Genomic DNA, 26,008 nt, shown 5'->3' on the forward strand with positions numbered 1-26,008 from the left:
CAAATCTCAGGTGGAGTACTGAAATCAATGGTGTTCAAACTGGAACAGAAATGTATGCCTCTTATATGCTGAAGACGTTTCATGTCTCTGCAGTTCAAAACAGAAAATGGATAGATATTTTATGACTGGCCGCAGAGAAAATACTTTTACTGGAGCATTTAGTAGACCGGGGTTGAAAAGGTAAACCTCACATAATTCTAAAGTTCTTTCTACCAATGTAGTCTTTTCTACACGATGTAGTATGAAAGTTAGTGCACTAAAAGGTATCACAAACTTTTAGATTGACTTATTTCGGGGTACAGTCAGATGCATAGTGAGTACACTTTAACGGACGCCAGGAGCCCTCATCGGAGCCTGACTCGTCAAGACATGGACTCCAATAGACCTCTGAAGGTGTGCAGTGGTATCCGGCACCAAAGCGTTAGAAGTAGATTCTTTAAGTTCTATAAATTCCGAGGTGGGGCCTCCATGCATCCGACTTGTTTGTCTGGCATATCCCACAGATGCTCGATTGGTTTGAGGTCTGGGAATTTGGAGGCCAAGTCAACACCTAGAACTCGTTGTTTTCCTCAAACCATTCCTGAACCATTTGTGCTTTGTGGCAGAGCACATTATCCTGATGAAAGAGGCCAATGCCATCAGGGAATACTGTGTCTATGAAAAGGTATACATGGTCTGCAACAATGCTTAGGTAGGTGATACATGTCAAAGTAACATCCAGATGAATGGCAGGACCCAAGGTTTCCCAGCAGTTCCCCCCATAGTGCATCCTGGTGCCATGTGTTCCCCACAACCGATGCACCTTGCCATCCACCTTCTTCCATTGCTCCTTGGTCCAGTTCTTATGCTCACTGTCCATTGTAGGCGTTTTCAGCAGTGGAAAGGCATCAGCATGGGCCCCCTGACTGGTCTGCGGCTACACAGCCCCATTCGCAGCAAACTGCGATGCACTGTGTGTTCTGACATCTTTCTATCAGAACCAGCAGTAACTTTTTCAGCAATTTGAGCTCCAGTAGCTCGTCTGTTGAATTTCACCAAATGGGCCAGCCTTCGCCTTTCATATGCATCAATGAGCCTTGGCCGCCCATGACCCTGTCACCTTCCTTGTTCTACTTTTGATAGGTACTGACCACTGCAGACAGGAATACGCCACAAGAGCTGCAGTTTTGGACAATTTGGTCAAAGAAGCTCAGATACTTACGCTTGCCCATTTTGCTTCCTTCTAACACATCAACTTTGAGGACAAATGTATCCCACCCGCTGACAGACGCCATGATAATAAGATTATCAGTGTTATTCACTTCACCTGTCAGTGGTTCTAATGTTATGGCTGATCGGTGTAGTTTCTGAAGAAATATTTGAAAGGATGAAGGCAGGGCCAGACCGGGGATTTAAATCGGATTTGGCACTTTATGGCCAGAGGCCGATAAATGACATAACAGCCATCTGCTTGATACACGTGTCCACACGCAACACTCTCATACTCTTGCAGCATGCAACCATGTGTATCCAGCTGGCAGACACACACTGAAGGACCAAATCTACTGCACAAGTGTCAGTAAAGATAAGTGAGCAGTGATATCAGACACCAGCCCGCCAGGTTTGCCCCATGGCCATTCTGAGTCACGTATGCAGATTTTTCTTAGAGCATTTATTAATTAACACGGGTGTATCCACATACCTATAACTAAAATATAGCATCAGGCTCTCTGACAAGTACAGCAAGAAGATGATCCCCTTTCAAAAATATTGACGCAATATGGAATCACTGGAAAATAGCAATTTTAGGTACTCTTCGGGTATGGAGATGGTAAAAAAATTTAAATAAATGAACATGATGGTTTGCCAAAGTTCCCAAGAACTCTGAAAACAAGGCTTCCTGTAGATAGGACACACTTTGTTTCTCTGACTCCCGGCAGAGAGCAGATGTCTGTGCAGCCGAGAAGTGTATATCAGTCAGAGATGCGGTGGCACGGCCACAGATGGTGATGCCGGTGACCTACTCTGTCTATGTAAATCTTTATCATTAACCTGCCAGCAAGAAAGCTGTAAAAACTGTTCATACATGGAGTGATCCATGGCATACGCTTACTGCCACCCCGCAGCAAGCTGATGCAGACCCATCGGAACACGCAGGGTTAACCAGCAGATTGCTCACATATATTGAGTTATTGCATTCATTGATGCAGCAAACATACAAAGGGCCACTACAGGTATCCATTCTTTAATAAGGTTTGGTATGGTGTAGTAGATGAGGGTGGTATATTGGTTGAGAAGCTCTATCTTTCCCTTTGAAGTTGAGGGCCTACTTCTGTAGCAATAACCTGAAGTTAAAGAAGTGTGAAAGAAAAATGTAATATCGTATGACATGTCTTTCATGTGAGCTTAGTTGTAGCCTGATTTCCATCTGGGTGCTTATGGGTCTTCGAGGGTCAAAGCCTTTCAATAACAATGTACTTTCAGATATTGAGGTAGCAGAGTTCCCAGCCTTCAGAATGTTCTCCCCTGTCCATCACTGACATACCCCTACATCACAGGATCCCTTCCTTTTCCCCCCATAGTCTCACTTCAACTCCATCTACATTAGGGGGACGCAAAGGTCAGACCTGGGCAGCTTGCTCCTTTTTTTCCTTTAATGTTACCATTGATTCAACTTTACAGCTGAAGTTGGTAGTCTTCAAACATTCTCAGCGTGTCAATGTCGGTGACCCTGGCAATGCCCAAGGTGTTACGGCACACTTCCTTGTTTGATTGCACAGTCAGACCTTAGTGATTAGAATGTTATTGGACAAAGCTGGTCCTAATAAAATGGGAGAGTCGCGTGAATTCTAACTACACTACATGTGGGCTTCATACGCATTCAGTAAATTATGGCCAAGGTGAATAAGCAAATTTAGCAGAGCTTTAGCATTTAAGATCTTTGTGAGCATGGCTACTTCTCTTTTAGTTGTTATCTGTTGTCGGATTTGATCTTTATTAAATATGACCAAGGAGTGAACAATGAAATTGCCCCGTAAAAAAAAATAAATGCTTATCATCATGCAGAGTAGGGAAAACTAATCCTTCGGAGTTTGCAAATTCAAATGTTGTTCTAAAAAGCAAGATTGACTTTTAATCCCCAAGGACAAATCTGGCGTCCCTACTGATAACACCAGCAGGGTATAATAATTTACAAGAGGACAACACTGTATCAATGGATGGTGTTTTTCTACAGCAAGAGACATTTCTTTTTTTATTCTTACTGGTGAATTGAACGCGCGCCTTTATAAAAACACAGTATTTACCACTCAATTGCTGGTAAAGCTATTGTATGTACAGGGCAAGGCACCTGTATTATAGTGGGGTGTCATTGTTATTCACTCGTGTATGTATTTATATGTGATTTAAAATACACTTGATACCTGATACAATATTCTGAGATATTCTCGGAAAACACTTACCGGCCTGGAGCGGATTTCTTTGGCATACAGAGGTTTTAAGAACTCAGAATCTCCCTCCAGCCTTAAACCCTTTTCTGTGATTCTGAGGTTCCCCATTCCATCCTGCAATGAGACAAAAACAAAGACATAGCGTCAATTACATTTAGAAGGTTTGTTGAGATAGGAGTCACGCTAGCATGAAATGCGGAATTATTTCTAGGTCTATAATATGGGATGAAACGTACACGACACATGTAACATAAAATCTCAGTACCTACTGAGTATTTGGGAGGGCTTGCGATATTTCTAGCTGTGAATGTTACTTTTAAACAGACAAGCGATCAGAGGTTACAGATATTGGGTCTGTTCTGTGCTTTTCTCCTTCTTAAAGCTTTTTGATATTTGATGATATATAAGTACAGGATCAACTTAAGCTGGCAAGATTGGGACCCCATGGAGCCATCAAAGCCAGGGAAATAGTGTGTTTCGTACATGTATCCTTCTTTACATTCACAGGAGGTCTGCCCAGGTCTATCCTACACACAATATAACTCACTTTATGAATGCTGCACTTGAGGGAACACAGAAGGTGATCTTATACAGTGAAGGAATGAGGAATACGAGTGGTGAGCCAACCATTTCAACCCAAAACACAACTGACCCACTCATTAATCTGTTTCATTGTTGGACATCTACTTTTGACATTCTTCAACTTTTTGGAGCTTCTACTGAAAGGCTAAGCTTTAAATTGTTTTTCCATAATGCTAATAGAATTAAGTCACCAGTGTATCTTAAGATACAATAGGTCCACGGTGGTCACCCTCCTTAACGAATAAATGGAGGTCTAACAGAATCTTACAGACATTACTACCATAACTATATAATATGCTTTTATCTCGTTTTTTGTTGAGGTTGTGGATTGACACATTACTGGGCATTCACCTAGATTATTTCCGGCTCATCATATCAATCTCCATTATTTTAGAACGAGACCTGCAGTTTTGAAAACTTCACAAAAGAGGATCAGAGTGCCGGGCTGACGGGTGGTTTAAAGGGATAATGGCCAGGACGTGGAAGAAATACAGCACTCGTTACGTAAACTGGGTATCTAAATATAGTGATAAAAATTTAGTAAAACATATTATGTACGTAGAATTTCACAACAGAACCATTCGGTCTAGGGCGGTGGAAGAGCTTTCCAGCACAGTTGTACATGCTTCTGCATTGAGGGAATGTTAACATGCATATGGCTCCTGAACCTAAGAGATGACCAAGGTCTGATTAAGGTCTAAGTCTTTACATGGCTAGACTAGATGGGCCAACTGGTTCTTATCTGCTGTCAAATACAGGTACTTTTATACCTTTCTTGGAAACCTGCAGCATGTACGTTTTTGCAGTATTTTTGTATACTAGGCAGTGTCCGAATTCCATATCCAACAGTAATTCAAAATGACAATCTAGAGCCATTAGGATTATTCAACTTGAAAATAATCTGCTAATCAAGCCGCATTTGCCTGCGACCATATCATACATCTAAAGCTATCCTTTAGAGGTCAAAAGCTGCAAATTGATTTTTAAGCAAGTATATATATGCTACAAATACATCCTAAGTGCAGGGTAGAAGATCGAGTGGGTGAGTGCGATAAAAGAGCGTAGTTGGCAGCTGTCTAGATGAAAGGTAACATTTTTTAACAGTAAAAACACATTTCTGTGACTTTCAATGAATGGATTTGTTTTCCACTATAGTGGCAATTTGTAAAGCCAGAAACATTATTATACATTTAAGAGTCTAAAAAATAAATCCATGACCTTTTTCAGCATAAATGTTTTTTTTTCTAGTCCGAGTGCTCCTCGTCTGCCTACAGAATTGTGTAGAAATGCAGCAGTTCGGAGTTTTTATAGCCATGCCTACCATTACATGCCATCTTTCATGAATTGTACATCAATGGAGCAATGAAGCTAAATGAATATCACTCGTGTGACCGGAGGCATCTCTGAGAATGATGCCTTTTCCCAATCTCCCCTTCCTGGCCCATTGTGCCCACCAGGGAGCCAAGATGCCCAAAAGAGCAATCTGCCCCTGGTAAATCAAGGCAAGAGCTACTCCACCAACCTGCCACCAGCCTAGGCCAGAATACTCCACCATCTGTGATTTCATTTAGTAAACCAAGACTGATAGAATAAAATGTGGGGGGAAAAATCATGGTGGGAACCCTAAAACATAGGGCGTTTCATGCCCCGGCAACACAGTCCTTGTTAGACTAAAAAGTAATTATTCTGTAAATGTGCATGACAAGATGAATTTACAATCATAAGACTTGGCATTTATTTGTACAAAAACAAAGCCCAGGGCCGGCCCTATAATGGGGCAGACTGGGGCAATTGCCCCAGGCGGCACTTTAGAAGGGGCGGCACTTTGCCGCCCCAAGCGCTTTTTTTTTTTTTTGAAGCGGAGGAGAGAGAGAGGGGCACCGAGTGGTTTTCGCTTACCCGCTCGGCGCCCCTCTCTCTCTCTCCTCTGCGGCGAGTCTCCCTGCTCTGCCATGGTGCCGGCTTGTAATGCAGAGCGCCGGAAGTGACGTCAATTTCCGGCGCTCAGCATTACAAGCCGGCACCGTGGCAGAGCAGGGAGACTCGCCGCAGGACTGTTTAAAGGTAAGTACCGGGGGGGGGTCGTAGATTATGGCGTCGGCGAAGTTTAAAATGCCGCCGCCCCCCCCCCCTCCGGCGTCGGCGGGGGGGGGCGGCGTTTTAAACTTCGCCCCAGGCGGCATTAAGTCTTCGGCCGGCCCTGACAAAGCCCTTTTGTATTCCTTCAGCAACACAAGACTGTATTTATACAAGCTGTCCTTTGATGCATGTCAGTTGCCTTCTTCGAGTTCTTATAAGGAGTGTGTATCACGCGCATGGAACGCTGGAACGTATCTTGTAGGCAATTGCTACAAAACAGACATAATAGAACAAGGGAACTGCATTCACCCACAATCACGGTGAATGAACAACGAGAGTGATTTAAATGATGTTTATGATTTTTGCGTATACAATTATTTAAATTTGCATTTGGCCAAGAAATGGCTGAACATAATTTTTAAAGGAGCAGTAGTCACAATTTTATCCTATACAATCTTATCCAAATAATTTGATTTATTGGTGAGTCATCTTTTTTCCCACTCATTATGTCCCTATTTTTATATATAGAAGCATCTATGTATAATCGGTTTAACCAGGTCAAAGAGGGTGTCCCTCCTCTAGTATTAAACTAAGGCACCAACATCCACTAACTTTTAATACAAATATGCTCATGTGATTTTTTATGAACAAAAAAATAAATATTATAATGATAGGGCAACATCTAAAGAATAATTCCTAAAACCCATTGTTAATAAAGCAGTTAGATTTGAAATCCAAATACATGAAAAATGAAGCGGCAAAAAGGGTAGAACTGACACTTTTTGCCCCAGGGGGGCAAATACACACTGTATGAATTAATTTGAAAGGCTGTTCGACGTTTTAGCCATCTTCTTCCCAAAACTTGTTCCGGAAGTAGAGATTTTACAGTTCACCTACATCTTGAACAGTAGTCAGTGACATGGACCATCTGACTTCTACCCTCACCAGGTTAGGACACTTTTGTGTTGGGCGTACAGGAACTTTATTTTTTTCTTTTTTTCTTACACTATAATAAAACATTTAACTTTGCTACAGAAAGGGGAGCAGAGTACTGGTGCTCAAAACGAAGGTCACATTAGGGCAAGGCTGAGATCGTTGAGAAAAAAATGAAACTTTTTTTTTTTAGATATCAATCTTTTTAAATGCTTTATTTCAAAGAACCATAAAAGATAACACATAATAACAGGAAAGCATCTGTGTTCCATGGCATTTTTTTTATATTGCCTTTTTTCAAGAATGTAAAGGTCGGGGACCACAGTAAACATAAGCATCAACCTAAGTGGATTTTTGTTGCTTCCCCGTTGAATGGTTTACATCAGGTCAACTCAACAAGATGTCTAGAGTGCCGTTCTAGTTCCAAGTAACTGCATGTCATAGAAACATACGTGAACAAACATTTTCATTCTTGTGTTTTTCCTCCCCGCACAGTTGGCATTTAACACATAAGGCACTACACGGCTGTTTTCACCAGTGGCTACGAAACATCTGACAGAGCATAATAGCAAACAAAATACCTGTCATTACTTCCTATTAGATTCCGTACCTCTGCTTTATCTGTCTAGACAGGTGGAGAGTGGATGCGGCCCCTAAGGTGGTGGAATTTGGATTAAAAAGCTTTCAGAGTGCAGGTATACGTGCGTGTGCATTTGTCAGCGGGCGCGGAGGGGGTGAGAAGAGCTAAACCAAAAAAAATTAAAAATCGATAAGAGAAAACAAAATAACCTCACTTCACGAAAACAAACTATAAAAGCAAAGGAAATATTATTAAGGTCCACTGCAGAAAAATCATATTCACCTAATTTATGTCATTATGCCATCTTCTGGCAGTGGAGAATGAATCAAATGGTGTTGCAGCCGTGGGATGTTAAAGAAAATGACTGTACTAAAGAAATTTGACGTAATGCCATAATAACACAAAATGTGACAGCTGTCCCAATCCTAACCAGACGACGTGTGACACAAAAGACATCTCCTTTGGCCGGAAATACTTATGGCTTCATATTGACATACCGACGAAGAGCTGAGATGCGGAGATGATCGGACCAAGGAATTTCCCATTGCAGGCTACCTAGAGCTGTCCCTCAACTGGGAGAGGGGTTCCTGAGGGGGTGGCTGCCCATAGGGACAGGGCAAACCAGCCCCACACAGCCTTGAGTGTGTAGCGAGTGGGAGGGTAATGGGTGGGAGTGGGCACGTCCAAACTCCATTTCCCTGCCCGAAGAAACAAGAAATTGACCCAGGAGCGTTCCAAGGAATGGAGAGAATACTTTGGGATATTAATGGAAAATTGGCATCTTTTATGAAAATAGTTCGTATTTAGTTCATTCATTGTTAAGCAGAAACTTAAAACTTTTAACTCTTTGGGATTCTCCTTAATAATTGTAATAATACCGTAATTTTTTATGTGAGCTTTTAAGATGAGTAGCTCCTAAAGTATGTCCTTGGCCTCAGGGTACCCTTTGGATTCTACTTAATACCCTCATATGTCATACGAGAATTCGTCTTGCGTAGTGTATAAAGAGGTCTCAAAATTAGTTCTTTTCTGTAGCTATGTCCAAGCGCTAAGAACACAAGACGCAGTTTTATTTCTCCTAGAATCCTGTTCTGTTCGCATTCGGTTTGTCTGGATATCAGCCCACAAGCCCAACCACCAAGCTTCAAAACTAATTCTGTCTGTGGTTACCCTTCAGGAGCAACACTTTGAGTTAGCGAAGGAACAATTTAACATTCAGACACGGTAGATCAATACATTGTGGTTACTGGTCAATCTGTCCCCGGGAAAGCATATATTTTTTAACGAATACCCATGTTTAAAGCATGATATCCATTTTAATGAGACGCTAAAGCAGAAAGATAAATTGTGTCATAAAAAAAAAGACCTGTCACATTCACATGAACGTTGTCCTAAAGTGAAGTCAATTCCGTCAATGTTGTTGTTGTTTTTTAAACTGATCAGCTTTTTAAATATATTGAAAGAAATGTATTTAAAAATACCCCCATTTCACTCTCCTAACATCAGCCCCGGGTATAAAACACCCTGAAGCTAATTTGTCACCATTCCAAAAATGGTATTTTACGGATCAGCTCAAGTTAGCTTAAGTAAGGGTATCTAGAGATTAAATTAAGTAATATACAGTATTTGTATGTTAGAAACCCGTGATCTGTGTATCTTATAGCCACAGCTATCCCTATGAAGTTATCCTTTCTTCAGGTTAGTGTTCCAGTAAAAGCTGATTGGTTCTCGCATTGGGACGGAACTTAGGTCACCAACAAACCACCAAGTGACCAAGTTCGTAGACCAAGAGGTTAAGGAAGCCATAAGTGTCAACGGATTCTCTGTGGCAACAGTCTCTGAGGTTTATTCACTAAAACCCAGCTATAGCATCGCACCTGCCGAAACCTCTGCAAGCAAGTTCTGTCCACACTGACTCAGGAGAAAGCTAAGGTGCAGAAGCTGCAGGAAACTTGGGGTGCTTGGGCTGCTGCCTTTAGTCGAACTCAAAGAAATGTTTAAAGTGTATTGTATTGGACTCTCCGGGGTCTGAGAAAGTGAAGTGAATTTTCTCTAAAGGAAGGGCCAAGTAAGGGATTAAAACTTAAATGCAAATAGTCAAGAATGAAAAGATTAATTATAGGGCTATTCCTGGGTTATTTCAGATATTAGTGACCTCCAAATACCCAATTCACCAGTCAGGAATGATACAATTACTCTTGGTACCTGATGCAAAATAGCTTCTAACATTCATATCTTCTTAAATGCTACAAATAAAACTACTTATGAAGCAGCCAGCTTCATAACATCAAATACAGAGGACCGACTTTATATCAAAATAAATTCAACAAAGCGCCCTCTGGCACTAAAACTAAAAGTTGGAAAATAAAAAAGACGGGCAATGTAAGGGGAAAATGTAAGGTTCTTCATTGCATTAGCAGCAGGAAGAAGGAGACGGTTTCTGGTCAGATCTCATCAAGAGTATTGTGAACAGTTCTGGAGACCCCCATCTCCAGAAAGATATTGACATTCAGGAGAGAGATCAAAGAAGGGCTACTCTGGTCTGCAGACTAAGGGATTTCAATATGTCTTCCTAGAATTAGTATTCAACAAGCTCATCAACAGTGGAGAAATGTGCGATGGAGACAAGTCAACTCAAACTCATCCCATCCTTGTCCTTGCGGTCATTTGGACATTATAAGGACTTTCTTATGTATCAGATGAGCCTTTCTCAGGGACAGCTCAATTAACTAAGCCCAGGATTATGTTTGTCTAAATCAAATGTGACTACCAGCCCTAAACTAGGTGCCCAGTGCGCCTAATTTCTTTGATTCCAAAAGTCAATCTTAATAATAATTTCAACTAGAATTCTAAGAGGAGTTGGTTACTAGTGCGTTGGTCTCTAAAATTGAGCATTGATTTGTGGTTTAAATAACACTTCAAAAGCTCTGATAATAATTAGGATTTTTTTCTTTAGAATCAGTACTAAACTAGCAAATTTATGTCCGGATGGGATTAAGGGATATCCCTGTGTAACGGAAAGTGTTTGTATTACATGTGTAGCAGTGAATAGTTAAACTCTACTTAGAGCTTTTGTGTCCCTTTAATTGAATTCAATAGGGCCTCCTTTTAAGTGATCATATCGTTATATCTATTTTGACTTAAAAAGTTATAGCTAGAAAGGTTTCTTCAAGGCTTTTGCACACTCTATAAGGCAGCGACATTGATTATAGTTTAAAATTCAATGGGCCGTGAAGGATCATAACAGCTGCCTGTGAAATGTTCTTTTTTGGCCAGACTGTTCTAGCCCGGAAAGTGTTGTAAAAGCTCTGTTATAATAGCAGACATAAGCGTAAATGGATCAATGTTAAAGTCCACAGACGCAGTATCTTTACACAGAGCTAAATAGAATTTACCAAAAGGTACGTTAGATTGAGGGGTAGACATGCTAAACATTAGTCCCACTCTTCTACAGTTGAACCCTCCTAACAGCGCTGCCAAGGCCTTCTTCCGTAATGTCTTAATAGCATCTTTATCGATGACATTTTGAATTCTTTGGGTTAATTATGGGCATCTACAGTTACTGAGTTGGTGGGATTAGGCTGCAAGTCCTGCCTTGTGCATGAAGAGAATTTAAAGTTCTATTTCTCAAACGAAACATTCTGTAGCTGAGAAAATTCAATCAACTTATGCAATGGATCAGTCTTCCATGGTGGAAAATATGTTGGCCCTGTAGAGTAGTATAACTGATGCTGGGATGTCTTATCAGACACAGTTATGGGCTATCTCGCCAATTACATTCTTTATTAATATGTTGGCCGCCTAAGTTACAGTCTAGGGAGCTGGGCCATTATTTCTTATGGAGATCTCTCTTCTTCTAGTCACCAGTACAGCAATGTACAGTAAGAGGTCGTGTGATATATATATATACACAAGATGAAATACCACCATGGGAATGCAGAACCTTTGTGCTTAAATAAACACGTGTAAGCACCAAGATAATTTGCCTTCTTGCATTGGTTACAAGGTTTGAAGAGATACAAAGTGATCAACCAGGGTAATGGGAATTCCAGTATCAATGTTGTAGTTTGTGACATCTGCCGCATAACCATGCCAAACACATGCTTACAGGCAATCACCTATTATTAGGTAGTCTTGACATTATTACATGTGTTGCCAAAACAAACAAAGTATATGGTGTCATAATAATGTGAATAGAGAAACTGAACTATAACTATGGCGAAACAGATGGAAAGTCATCGATATATCCTGGCTCTCTAAAATGCATCATCCAAAGGTGATATGTGTATAAATCTGATAGCTCATCCATCACATGATTTAACAAATAAAACCCAATTATCAGCTAATTTAATCAAACTAACTCAGAGAAAATCTAATCTATTTTAATGCTGGAATGTCTTTTTCCATTGAATAATTCAGAAGGTGTTCTGGCATCAACGAACAAAATGGCCTGTCCTTTATTACTTGTTATCAAAGCCCACGAGAAATGCTTAACCCTGTAATTACCCAAAGTATTAGCAACCAATTACTTTAATGATATGAACTTCATATCCTCTGGCATCAATGGGATTAAAATGACAGAAAGGGTTATTAAATCCAGAACTACGATTCATCACAGACACTGCTTAGAGCTTGAAAATAAAAATAAAAATCTACTACCCCTCCAATGTTTAAATAAAAAGCCAACCCCTAACTGATTTAAACAATAGCATATTGCGAAATGTGAATATAAACAAATATGAAAGTTATAAAAGCTTAGTAGAAGAATAATGGACAACATAGTGTAAAAGTTATTAAAAGGGTTATGTCTACCTGGTTGAGGAACCTTAAATTCCCTTTTTACATACTGGTGCCACTAGGTTCCTTCAAACTCCTAAATCAATAATCCGTTTACAAAGTCAATGTTTGCATTACACTTTGCTAAATAAGCAGGCAATCGAGCACAAGCTTTCACAGAGGAAATCAAGGGTGGCAGCAGTTGACTGATTTTCATTAATATTGCTAAGCACAAAGTAGGAAATCAGCAGTGTTCTATAAGAAGACTTTCTTGCTTGTTTCTGCTACACAGTTCACTGTGTTCATGAAAATATTTCTATTTAGTAGCATTTATTCTAGATAAATACAGTTGAGGATCACCAAACCTGGGATTCCAGTGGCTCACTGATTGCCAGAGCCAGCTTGTGGCAATTGGCTTTGTCTCGACAAGGTAACACGGTCTTGCCAGTTAACTTGACAAGTTGCCAATGGATCGTGGTGTGTTTCTGAGCTGGTTCATATTAATTTTGATTTAGTTATTTGCCATCCCATGGACTGTCATTCGCCAAGATCTGCCATGCTAGGCCTTTAAATCCTCTGAAATAATCACCCCTAAATGCCTTTCCTCGCACGTTGAGGTTAGGACAGTATCAGATATTCTCTGCCCTTGGGTTTTTATGCCCTAGATGCATTACTTTGCATTTATCCACATTAAATGCCAGTTGCCACAGCTCGGACCATTTTTCCAGTTTACATAAATCATTTGCCATTTGGTTTCTCCCTCCAAGATCATCAATCCTGTTGCAAATCTTTGTGTCGTCAGCAAATAGACATACTTTTCCATCAAGACCTTCTGCAATATCACTAATAAAAATATTATAGAGAATGGGTCCAAGTACAGATCCCTGAGGTACCCCACTGGTTTACTCAGAATATACGCCATTGATTACAACCCTTTGTTGTCTGTCACTCAGCCACTGCCTAATCCAGGGGTAGGCAATCTTCGGCTCTCCTGATGTTGTGGACTACATCTCCCACAATGCTCTTACAGTCATACTGCTGGCAAAGCATGTGTAGTTCACAACATCTGGAGAGCCGAAGATTGCCTACCCCTGGCCTAATCCATTCAACAATATTGGGATCTAAACTCAGAGATTGAGGTTTATTTATAAGTCTTCTATTTGGGACAGTGTCAAAAGCTTTGCTGAAATCCAGAAACGCAATGTCTACTTCTCCACTATATAAAAGTTATTTATATATCTTTTTAAACTAATATACCTGAATATTGTTTTCAGCTGCGAACAGTCTGACAAAATATTTGGAATTAAAGATAATGTCCCATGAAAAAAAAGATTTTCTCCTTGACTCTAAAATTCAGTTTGGTAGGAGTCCCTCTTTAACCCCTTGATGACAATTGCCGGTCCGGGCACGTCACGGAAAAACATGTCGTTAACGACAAATGACGTGCCAGGACCGTCATTTGTTAAAATGGGTGAAAAAAAAATCGACCTGTGATCGATTTTTTCACCCAAACGGCGTTGTTGTAATGCCTCGACCTCGAGGCATTCAGCAACACCACGATCGGCACCAGGGGCCATGTCTGGCCCCTCCCCGGGGCGTCAACATCCGCCATACAATGTATGGCGGCCGTTTTAAAAGCGTTTAGGAGACGATCAACGATCACCTCCTAAACTTAAATGGTGTCGCTGGAATGCCTCGATCAGGAGACACCAAACACTTACCCTAGGATGGACTGTGACCGCTCCGGAGAGCTGTCACAGCCGCAGCTGCACGCAGTCTTCACCATCCGCAAGATGGCGGCGGCCCGGGAAAAAAAACAATAAAGATGCAAAAGTTCGCTAGAAGGTCTCCAGACCCTCTAGAGAACTCTGGCTCCACTTGCAGGTTGAATACAGGTACTGCATTCAACCATGCAAGCCAATGGAGCCCAGCTTTCTAATCACAGTGTGATTAGTAAAAATAAATTAAAAAATAAAATAAAATTAATAATAATTAGAAAAAAATAGTAAAAACACAGTAAAATGTAAAAATAATTTCCCTCTGATGTCACTATCAGGGGAACCTTCAAGTTGAAAAAAATTTTTTTAAAAAATTTAAAAAAGGCAAAAAAATAAATAAAATATTTATATAGAAAATATATTTTTTGTGAGCAAGTCCTAAAATTAGCACATTAGCTTAAAACAATTCTCGCATGGAAAGAGTTAAAATACTGGCATATTAAATGCCCATGGGGTGTCTACTTTTAAAAAATGTATGATTTGATGGGGTAAATTGAATTGACCGGGTTCAACAACGTCCCAATTAACACGGGGGGGAAGGATGGCCACACATCTAATTTCCAATTAGAAAAATGCACACGTACCAAATGTGGCCTTTTAGTTCCCCCCGAAAAATGACAAACCCATGCATGTGGGGTATCACTGTACTCAGGAGATGTTTATGAACACATATTGGGATGTCGTGTGTCAGCGGCATATACCAGGAGCTGTAAATTCATACATAACATAGGTGTGTGGGGGGAAAAATACACACAAAAGAATACTACTGCAAACTTTGAAAAAATTCTGGTGGTAAAATGTGTGCATGCAAAGAGTTAAAATACCAGCATTTGAAATACCCTGGGGTGTCTTGTTTTCAAAAATATATGGCTTTATTGGGCACACTGAAATGGCCCAGCTCAAAGATGTACCAAATAGGGCATGGGCAGTGGATCCCCAAATGCCAAAGTTCAACATTGAAAAAGCGCATGCCCCAAATGTGGCCCTTTTGTCCCCAAACAGCCAGGCAAAATCATTCATGTGAGGTATCTCTGTACTCAGGAGATGTTGCTAAACACATATTGGGGTGTTTTATGATAGTGACATATACCAGAACCTGTTTATTCATACCTAAAGTAAAATGCGTGTGAAAAAACAAATGCAAAAAAAATTACTACCATAAAGTTTGACAAAGGCTGATGGTAGAATTAGTGCTTGGAAAGGGTTAAAATACTAGCATTTGGAATACCCTGGGCTGTCTAGTTTTCAAAAATATATGACTTGATGGGGTAAATTGCATTGGCCGGCTTCAAAGATACCCGAAATGGCACATGGGGGGAAGAATTACCAGATTTGGAAAAAATGGCTTTGAAATAGCAAAACGCTACCTGTACTTATTGCCCCATAATGTGTAGAAAAAAGCAAAAAAACATAAAAACATTGGGTATTTCTAAACTCAGGACAAATAGTAGAATCTATTTAGTAGGTTTTTCATTACCTTTTATAGATGAGTAAAAGATTTTTCAACTAAAATTAGAAACAGTCATTTTTTTCTAAATTGTTCACCATATTTTATACTTTTTTAATAGTAAATAATATGATACAATCAAAACAATGTCATCTAAAGAAAGCCCTTCTTGTCCTGAAAAAAACAATATCTAATGTGTGTGGGTTCAGTAAACGGGAAAGAAGAAAATTACAGCTAAACAAGAGCAGCGCAGAAATGTTAAAACGGCCATTGTCACGAAGGGTACAAAAAGTAAAATCAGCCTTTGTCACGAAGGGGTTAAAGATAGTTATTTATTTTTATGATGCAAGATACCGTTATAGAGAAAAGAAGCCTGTTTTGCAGTACATGTTCTTTCTGTTTTTGACATCTTATAAATTCAATATATACAGCTACGTTTAAGGGTTTTTTGTTTTTTCTACATTTGTCCGACCACTAAAAAAACCTTGAATGGAGCAAAACTTAGATGAATAGAAGCCATACATAGCATTTCAGAGTTTCCATAGAAACCAGTAAAGTCAAGGTTAATGCCCGCAATCTAACGAGCAGAAACAGCTAATTATGTAAGGTATGGTACGTATTAAAAAGGAAATTCATAATTATAAGTATGCTAGAACTGGAGACTGGTTTAAGGAATTAAATCATAGGCAAATAATATAAGTAATCATTAAAAAATAGGCATTTTTCTACATTTTGTTATATAGTGTATTTTAGGAACCTTTGAGGCTTCAGCAACATATTTTTATTCCGGTTTCTAGCGGACGGCTCTCCACGATTGCCCAAAAAATGTTTTTTTACCGCAGACTACGGTAAGAATAAAGTGTTCGGATTCTATGAGCGCCTTACGAACAGGGCCACCATAAGGCATAGACATTGCCTAGGGAAATGAATCATCCCCAGCATAGGATTCTGGGAGTGTGAGTGATATCATCTCATTATACCCAAAGCATTATGGGAAGTGTGTCTCGTTTGCTTCAGGAAAACCCGGCACATTTTGTTAATACTCTTTCTGAGCAGCTGAATGGATTTGAAGTGAGTTGGCACAGAGTTGCCGTAAAGCTTTATGAAATAGGATTTGGGCAAACATTCCATCTTCAGAACCATATCAGGGAACTTTGGCTAAATTCCTAAACTAAAATGAAGAATATATCCTACCATCCGCTCAAGTAGGAATTTCACACTTCCCAACAATCTCGTTTTCTGAGGATCAGTTCCCGTTTTGGTGGGTCGCCCCACCACCGAGCTTCACCGCTGTCCTGCTTTTGATTTCAGATGATGGTTAGTTTGAGAGATCCTCGGATTTCCCTTGACCAGGCTAGGGAGCTGAGGCCACCATCACCGCTTCCACGTGGCCACCACGTGGGACTCAAACTTAAAAACAAATGATGTGGTGGTATCAAAGCTGCTCTCGTCTACAACCTGACAAAAAAGGTCATTTTTAAACCACTACCTAAGCGAAAAACAACTATTATTAATATGCTATATACAGCTATAAGAATTAATGATAACCTTGGAACCTGTCAGCTCCTCTTAAACTTTTGCCGGCATTTATTTTTCGGCATAAAGCATTGCAGACTTTTGAAACTGCGCAAAGTTATTACATGTTCCAAACCAAGAGAGATATGAACTCTCCGATCCTCAAAATTACCTTATTCCCAACCGGATATCAAAATGAAATAAAAAGAGCTCCTTTAATTCACTGGGAAAAAAAAGCTTTATACTGTAAAAGAATGTAATTAAAAATTAATATTCGGATAGACCCAAATAATTAAAAGACAGGCACCATAGGCATTGTTAATATGAACAAAGTGATTTTTCACCGGCTAATACTTTAATGAACAAAAGAGGATATGGGAAAACAGAGAGGGCTCAAAGCTCTGGGGCCGGTACAATGGATGTGAAGCCATGATAATGATAATTCATTAAAAAAACACTGCCATGGGAATCCAACAGTCATCTCGCCCCTGCATGGATAGTTCTGTAGCAAAGTACACACACAGCAAGTGTCTATCATACAATACTTTAAGTTTGTTTTTACTTTCTTCATGGTCGGGGCAAACAAGATCATAGAAAAATAGGCATAACATTTAAGTTAACCACAGGCCCTGTTACAAAAACTGCCCGGGAGTCCCAACTTCACCAAGCAACATGTCCCACAGTGCCACCTTAACCCCCAAACAGTTATGAGTGTCACAGCTGCCCCCAAACAGCTTATCAGTGCCATCTCAGCCCCAAACAGCCTGCTTGTGACATGTTTTCCCACAAGGAGCTTGACAATTCTACCAAACAGCCTGCCTGTGCCATCTTTGCCCCACAAAAGGCTGCCTGTGAAATCTTTGCCACCAGTCTTTGTCCCCACACAGCTTGTTTCTGCCTTTTTTGCCACAGGCCAGCTTATCCCACTCACACTACCTCTCACATCACTTATACATACATGCTCACACACAAACACTTAGACATGCAGATCTGTGCTAACACCCACCCATATGCAAACACTCACACATATACATTAATGTTCACATAAACTTACACACTCATGCTTACACATACACATTCATGCTCACACGCTTATATATACACAGTCTCATTCTAACATACATAAATACACACATACAATCATACATACTCACTCCCTCTCACACCCCCTTACCTCGCCCACTTTTCTCTAGGAGACCCAAGGCAACCCCAGAGACCACACTGTGCGAGCAGCCTCTTTTCTACCGCTGGGTCACGTACCATAACATGACGTAATGTGACCCATTGTGTTGCTGTCTCCCCAGTTCAAAATTTTTAAAGGCCTGGACTGACCATGGGAAGACAAGAACGCGGCTGGGTCACATTACGTTATATGACCCCTGCACCCCTGGTTGTTATGCCACTGGCTGAACACTTAGTTATTCGATCTCCAGGATGAAGGAGAAGTGAGAATTGTGATTACAATTAGAAAACCCTTCTTTCTGCACCGGCGTGAATATTTGCAGACAACAGAAAAAACTGTATTTCCTCATCATGACATTTTAGTCTCCTCATTGGGAGCCATTTAATTTAAATGTAAAATTTCAATAGTTTCTAATGCGTCTTCTGCTTTACTATAGTAATTAAACTGTACAGCTCTAGCTCCCATGAGTCAGAGTATTGCTAATGCAATAAGACAAGGATAGGAAACAGAGTGGATAGCAAACAGAGAGGGTAGGGTTAATATAGCTGGTTGATTTAGCATATACATATTATTGTATGAAGATGCTGACTTTCTCAAAGTCACTCCATTACCTAAATGGAAAGCGGCCATGGAGGTCATAAGACATGGGATCAGATTCTCCATCCCCAGGCTCTATCTCCATTGTTCATATAAGCAAATTGTCGCCATTGAGAGGAGACCTAGGGACCTCTCATCTCTGGATAAGACCCTTTGGTGTCTCAAAGTCCATTAATATCTATAAATCAGGCATTCCATTGAACAAATAACAAAGTCCCCAGTTAATTATAACAGGGTTAAAAAAAAGATTAACTACAGCTTATGATATAGTTTTAAAACCTTACACAAAGACGAAATAGCTTTTAAGACTTTGCATGTCACTTCTACAAGTCAAAACATTTTTTAAAAAGTTCATTCTCCGGGTTGAGAAACATGCTAATTTATTTAGAGAAGCTGAATATTCAATGACTTCTTCCATTCTCATTACAGACCTTTTCGGCGGAAGTGAAAAGTACAGGTAATTGTTTCAAATTAAGTAGCGGCTGGAATCCTGTACATGGTGCTAGAACAGAGCTCCCCTGGCAATTGTTTAAGAAGTCTGTCCTTGTGTATTAAATCATCGCCACCAGCCTTTTATTGTTCGTTTTACAGAAATAATAGTAATGTTGTAATATGCAAATATGACTAAAGCGACTACCATAAAAATGACCTGTTTTTGTACTTTATCAAGCTGATGATTTCATGCCAGCCTAGCATCTTGAGTAGGAGAGCTTCATGTTGGCTACTACTGCCATAGACTATATCTCTGCATATCCAACCTCCAAGCTCCACATATATAAATATATGCTGAAAATTGTTAATGGAAACCAAATAATAATAAATTAAATTCTAATTGATATGTAGCTAGCGGTAGGACATCAACTGAACCACTCATCCAGTCATCAAAATTTTGCTTGTTGGGTTGGGTGTCTTGATTTATTAGTGACAGTATCCATAATTAATGTGCAAAGTCAATTAGCAATCGATAAAAACATGTAATTTATTGTTGGTGCTCTCTCCGTCCTGCTTCATATGGGAGTTGAGAGATGGTATGGCTGGGGGGGGGGGCTCATATCCTCTATGGCAGGGGTGTCCAACCTGCGGCCCTCCAGCTGCTGCAGGACTACATCTCCCATATTGCCCATTAGCTGAAAGAGCATTATGGGAGATGTAGTCCTGCAGCAGTTGGAGGGCCGCAGGTTGGACACCCCTGCTCTATGGCATCAAGTAGGCAGAGAAAGGGCACGACGCAGGAAGGAGGGAAGAAGAAACGCTCACTCACCAAGAGTATAAAGAATTGCCCCGGGGGTCAGATAAACAGCTGTGATTCCATTTAATTTATCCATCAACAAGGCAGAATAAGCGACAGCTGTGTATGGCACTATATATTGTCCGTATAGAATCTAGAAAAGTATTTGGATTATTCTATCTCGTCTTCATTTCCTCCTCTAGGTCTTCAGTATTTGTGATGCATTATACCTTTTAAAAACCGCTTTGAACAGTAAAAAAACACATCTTGTGCGTTCTTACTTTATGATTAGATTAGACCATCAATCAGCCGTCAACGATACATCCGATATCGCAAAGCCTAGCATTTCAGCGCAGAAATGCACAAGTAGACACTCCGGTAATTACGTGGTTAAAACGCCCCAGGATTCTCATCTCGTTTTAGTTAGATCGGGGCCACATGATCAATCATAGGTCTTATCCCGTTTATCAAGATGTCCTGCAATTGTAGCCTAAGTGACTAATGGCCGAACGCGACTATCTCAAGGGTTTAAATCGTATTTATCACACGATTCTTGCCCATTTATAACCTAAATGACTTTGCTTGAATGGTAAGATTTTATTATTTATTTATTTATTTTTTTGCCGGAGACATATGCCAGCTACGGAGTTACGGGAACGGTTCGGTTTTTATTTGCTTCCTGCAAATAGAGAAAACCACCTTCCTGCTGCTAGTATATTTAATCAAATAAACTCGCCCATTGCCAGTCGCTTTAATCAAACTAACATTTAATAGGCTAATACCTTAAAATGTCACAGGGACGACCTGCAAAGTAATATATATAGTACCGGGCTATACTTTCATATTTTCTTCTCTTCGACGGGTCGGAATATGTCTTGTGAAGATGTTAAGAAGCACGTTTTTCAATTGCGATATATATGAAAAGCAGAGATGTGCAAGCTGGCTCTAAACCAGTTGACTGATTTGCAGAACGCAAATTATATCAGTGTATTTGCAAACAAATTGGCAGATTTTTAATTTTCCCTAATGTGGATTTTATTGGCTTAAATGTTTGCCTCGATACGTTACGATGCAAACCCACCAAACACCGCGGATACGGTAAATTTAGTACTTATTATCCAAAATATGTTCTAGTTACTGGAAGGCACCATGCAAATCTATCTAAATGTATAACAGTTAAAGGTGCTGTTCCACTTAGAGAGAGAAAAATAATTGTGAATGCTCAGCAAAGAAACCTTTACCAGATTATTCATTTTATTCTTTACTCGGGGAAATAAAAAATATAAATTTTTACAAAAAAAACTTGTAAGACTTTTTTTTTGTTTCTATGGAAATAATCAGGCCTGCTTTTCGTTTTGTCACATGGGAATTAATTGTTCCCGGAAAGAAAATATGAATGAGACAAAAAATTTACATGATTAAATAGTTATTTTTGGGAAGGGTTTGTGCATTTAATTATACTAGGAATGATGTTCAAATTCTATATTTTGGTAGATGGAACAGCACCTTTAATAGTCAGGACACGGTCATATCCCAGATAATCCCTCCAATTCTTACACCTTTATACAACACACTATGTTGTTTCACCCCAATTACAGGCTGCCCTATTGATTTAGGTCAGAGATTAAAAAATGGCCTATAACAAGGTCAATAGGCGAGCAGAACACAGGCTAAGTCGGCTTCACGGTAAATTCTGGTTATTCTCTTGGTCTGTCTCTTTGTCTCTAATTCATCTGATGTCACCACCATACCTGGGAACTTCTGAGCTCCAGCTGACATCAGGGGCATTCCTGCTGGCATTGGGGGCATTCCTGCTGATGTCAGTGGGCGTTCCCACTGATGTTAGTGGGCGTTCCCGCTGATATTCCGGGAAACACCCTCATTTAAATGGGAAATGGGCGGGGAGCAGGGTGTGTCAAAACCCCGCGACCCGGAGGATTTGGGTGTTGACCCGGAGAACCGAAGAAGTGGTGCTTCACCCGGAGTTCTCTGGGTCAAACCCGGAAAGTTCCCAGGTATGGTGACCACACATGAAACAGAACCCAATAAGTATGTCCCAGTTTTAGCAGGACAGTTATGAGTTTCAATCACTGTCTCACTTTTTGGGGCAGTTGGGATCATGGGCCAGTTGGGGACCTCTGATACAGCACAGACCTCCACTGTAGTTCCTTCATGGCCACCTTGTGACACAAGTTGAAGAGACACAATGTGGTTCTTTGGGCAAGGTGGGCAGGTGGTCATGCCCCCTCCCTGGTCTGGTTACAACCGTCTTTCCACTTCTAGTCACACCCCTCCGTAACACAGGTGTCCCGATCTGGCCAGCTACTAGGTTGGGGGCATGGAGTAACCATAGTGCCTATTTACCTTTCTTTTGCTAAGGCAAAAACATATAATATCCTCTTAAACACATGTTTACACCTAAAAATAATTATGACATATTCAGATAGTAGGAAACGAATCAAAGGTAAATCAGTATTCAGTGCCTCATTACATTTTCTTACGTTGCAAGGGTTCGGGAAGGAAATGCCGCTGAGCAGAGGCCAAAATGACTACGGCATTTTATGGAACGAGTACAATATGGTTTTTATCTCTTGTGCTGTGAATCCCTTTCCCCGAGAAAATGCTTTAGCTGTATAAAAAAAGAGTATACAGAACAAATGAGTTTCTTTGCTTTTGGCTGAACTTTTTATTGTCTTTATTTCACAGCTCAAGAATTTCCCTCAGGTAATAGATAGCACCAGGACTAATATATATAAAAAGAACTGTCAAGGAACGCACAGTTGGAGCCTCAGTAATCCAGTATTTATACAATGATATTGATATAGAATACAATTTCATTCTCTTATGAATGTTTAATCGCATACAAATAACAAGGGAAGTCTAAGTAGCTTTTTTCTTTCTATGGCAACGACCTATCAGTGCCTGCCTTTCTGTCACATGACAATTAAGCATTCCCTAAGAAAGTATAAATGAAGCAAAACATTACATGGTTAAGGAATTATTTCCGGAAGGGTTTGGACATTCTAATTAGGCATTTGGGTTTAAATTGAGCAGAGCGGATGAAACAGCACTTGTCATTTATTATTTAGTGAGCAAGTTGAAAACACATGTAAAAACAAATATGGAAGACGGTAGGAAAGCAGTAATTCCATGTTCTCTAGAAGCACATATACGTATACAAACAAAATTTGTCAGCCAAATGACATGTGTAGATATTTTTATAAATATGAATTTATTTTTACATATATATATATATATATATATATATATGTGTGCCGATATTACACAAACACAGAGCTGTCAAAAAGTTTTTGCCCCTTCTCAATTTCATTTATTTTTGCCTATTTGTCACATTTAAATGTTTCAGATCATCTAATAAAAACGGACAATACAGCTTTACAATACTTTCAAAAAGTAATTGCCCCCTAAACCTAATAACTGGTTGCGCCGATGTCAGACAAGCGTTTGTGGTCTTTTTGGTCAGCAGTGGTTTTTGCCCTGCAGCTCTTCCGCGGATGTGGTTGTGGAACCGTGAACACTGAGAGGCAAAAGTGAGACACCACGTTAGTCTGGGTCCTTTTGTAACCTCCTGTATGAGTCGGCGATGCGCTCTTGGAGGCGTTTTGGTCGGCCGGCCACTCCTGTGAAGGTTCACCGCTGTTCCGGGTTTTCTCCATTTGTAGATAATGGCTCTCACAGTGCTTTGCTGGAGTCCCAGAGCCTCAGAATTTGCTTTGGATGATTTCCCGACTGATAGATGTCAATTACTTTGTTTCTTCTCTGTTCTTGAGTTTCTTCAGATCGCGGCATCATGTGCTGCTTTTTGAGACCTTTAAGACTACTTCACTTTGCAAAACACGTTCTATTTAATTGATTTTTAGATTCAGCAGGGCTGGCAGTAATCATGTCTGGGGGTGTCTAGTGAAATTTAACCCGATTTTCAATTACATTTGGTTAATTAGTTGATTTAGTAAGTAAGGGGGCAATTCCTTTTTCAGATAGTGCCAGGTTGGGTTGGATGGCTTTTTTCCTTCTATAAATGAAATCATCATTTAAAAATGTCATGTTTACTCGGCTTATGTTTGTCTAGTATTAAGATTAGTTGGATGATCAGAAACATTTCAATGTTAGAAGGAAGGGGGGAAATATTTTATAATAAAGAACAGCCCCGGAGGGAAAGAAATTGGACAGAGGGGCCACATGAATTTAGTGCGGACAAGGTACCCATGGTCAGGCCTGTTGAAGGGGTTAAGGCATGACTAAGGAAAATTTTGGCACTGAAAGTGTTAAGTTAGTGGCACGTGCAGGGGCAGAAGGGAGGGGGTAATTACCCTCCCTTAGGGGTATATAAGGAAGGGTCGTGGCCTATAGGGGCAACCATTTTAAAGAAAATTTTACCTTTTGTCTTGCAGGTTCCAGATGGCTTCCAGTATGGACTCCCTGCTCCAGGAGCTTCAGGAGGCTGCCGGGGGTGATGTCGAGTGGCTCCGGGAGCGGCTGTCCGGGGTCCTGTCCTCTTCGCCTGCTCCGGGACCTTCGTCTGCTCCTGGTTCGTCGAGGTCCGGTCGATCCAGGGTCTCCCGTCCCCCCGTCAGACTGAGCCCGGAGGTGTCTGGCCGGAGAGTGGCTGCCGCGTCTCCGGCCCGTCCTTCGGCCCGTTCGGGGCCTACCAAGCGCCGGAGTTCCCGCCCGGCGAGATCCAGGAGGGCCGGCAGGCCTCGCCCGGAGGTGCAGCCGCACCGTTCATCCCCGCCGCAGTCTCCCTCCAGCTCCGGGGAGGAGCTGGGCGGCGCGGTTGAGGGATCCGTTGCCGGGGTGTCCGGAGCTGCTGGGGCCGCTAGCGCGGTCCCCTCGAGGTCCGGCGATGCATCGATTCTCGGCGCCCCGGTGCTCGCGCCCGGGTGCGATCTTCGCGGGGAGACGCTTCCCCGCCGAGGGCTTCAACCTCCACGCAGGCCGGATCGCGGCCTCGTTTGCGGGCCAGTGCTGGGACCCCTGGAGTGCTGGGTGGCCGTGGAGGGTCAGGAGCGGCTGCTGCTGGCCGTCGCTCGGTTGCTCCACGCACCGAGGCGGTGGATGAGCTGCTGGACACTCCTGCTGCTTTCCGGCCCATTGATTCTGCTGCACATTCTCCGGAGGCTGTGCCTTCTACATCCACCGCTGGGGGCGCTGCATCTCAGGGTGAGCATTTGGTTCCACTGTTTTCTCCTATTTCTTTGCACTCTGCACCTGTTAGTGGGTTGGCTGGGAGTGGTGGGAGTTCTTCTGTGTTGCTGGGGAACTCGCCTGCGGTTTCTGGGGATAGCTCGGCGGTAGCGCTCCAATTGCTTTCAGTTTTTCGTGATCTGGTTGCGACATGTGGTTTGGGGGGTCAGGGTGCATCGCCGGCGCAGGTGTGGGGGACATGTGGGGCGCCTGGGGCTGGAGGTCTCAGTGCTTTGCGGAGTGGTGGTGTAGCACCGGCTGTGACTGGCGTGCCGTCTGTTCCTGTTGCTGCGCCTGTTGCTGCGTCTGTTACTGCGCCTGTTGGCGCTAGCAGCGTGTCTGCCGACCCGGCCGCTGGGGGTTCGCGCGCTGACATTGATTCTGTTCGGCTGGCTGACGCTGCCCGTGGAGAGGTGTATGTTTGTTTTGAGGCTCCTTTGGGTACGCATTTAAAGCAAGAAGTGAGGGACAAGATTTGGAAGGGGGAATATGTAGAGATTTTTTCGCTCCTTCCTCTGGAGAAGTTCAATCTGGATAGGCCGTCTAAGAATGAGGCCACTAAGAAAGAGGATGAGGAGAAGCGGCGATACCGTTTGATTCCTCGCACCTTTTCTAATTGGCTGCAGGCTTTTGCAATTTTGGCCAGTGTAATTGGTCAGAAGGCGCCTGAGCATTGT

General features: G+C 41.4%; 1 protein-coding gene across 1 annotated transcript in view; it reads right to left on the reverse strand.

The window, feature by feature from the left end:
- Nucleotides 1–26,008, reverse strand: part of LOC149287305 (delta-sarcoglycan-like) — a 61,216-nt gene that overhangs the window by 20,612 nt on the left and 14,596 nt on the right. Inside the window, exon 2 of the mRNA XM_089493057.1 lies at nt 3,441–3,542. Within this exon, the coding sequence (XP_089349183.1) occupies nt 3,441–3,542 (102 nt within the window). The remainder of the gene's footprint in view (nt 1–3,440; nt 3,543–26,008) is intronic.

This window comes from Sceloporus occidentalis, unplaced genomic scaffold (genome assembly GCF_023333645.1).
Source record: "Sceloporus occidentalis isolate IW3139 unplaced genomic scaffold, rSceOcc1.0.p SCAF_62, whole genome shotgun sequence".
Taxonomy (NCBI): domain Eukaryota; kingdom Metazoa; phylum Chordata; class Lepidosauria; order Squamata; family Phrynosomatidae; genus Sceloporus; species Sceloporus occidentalis.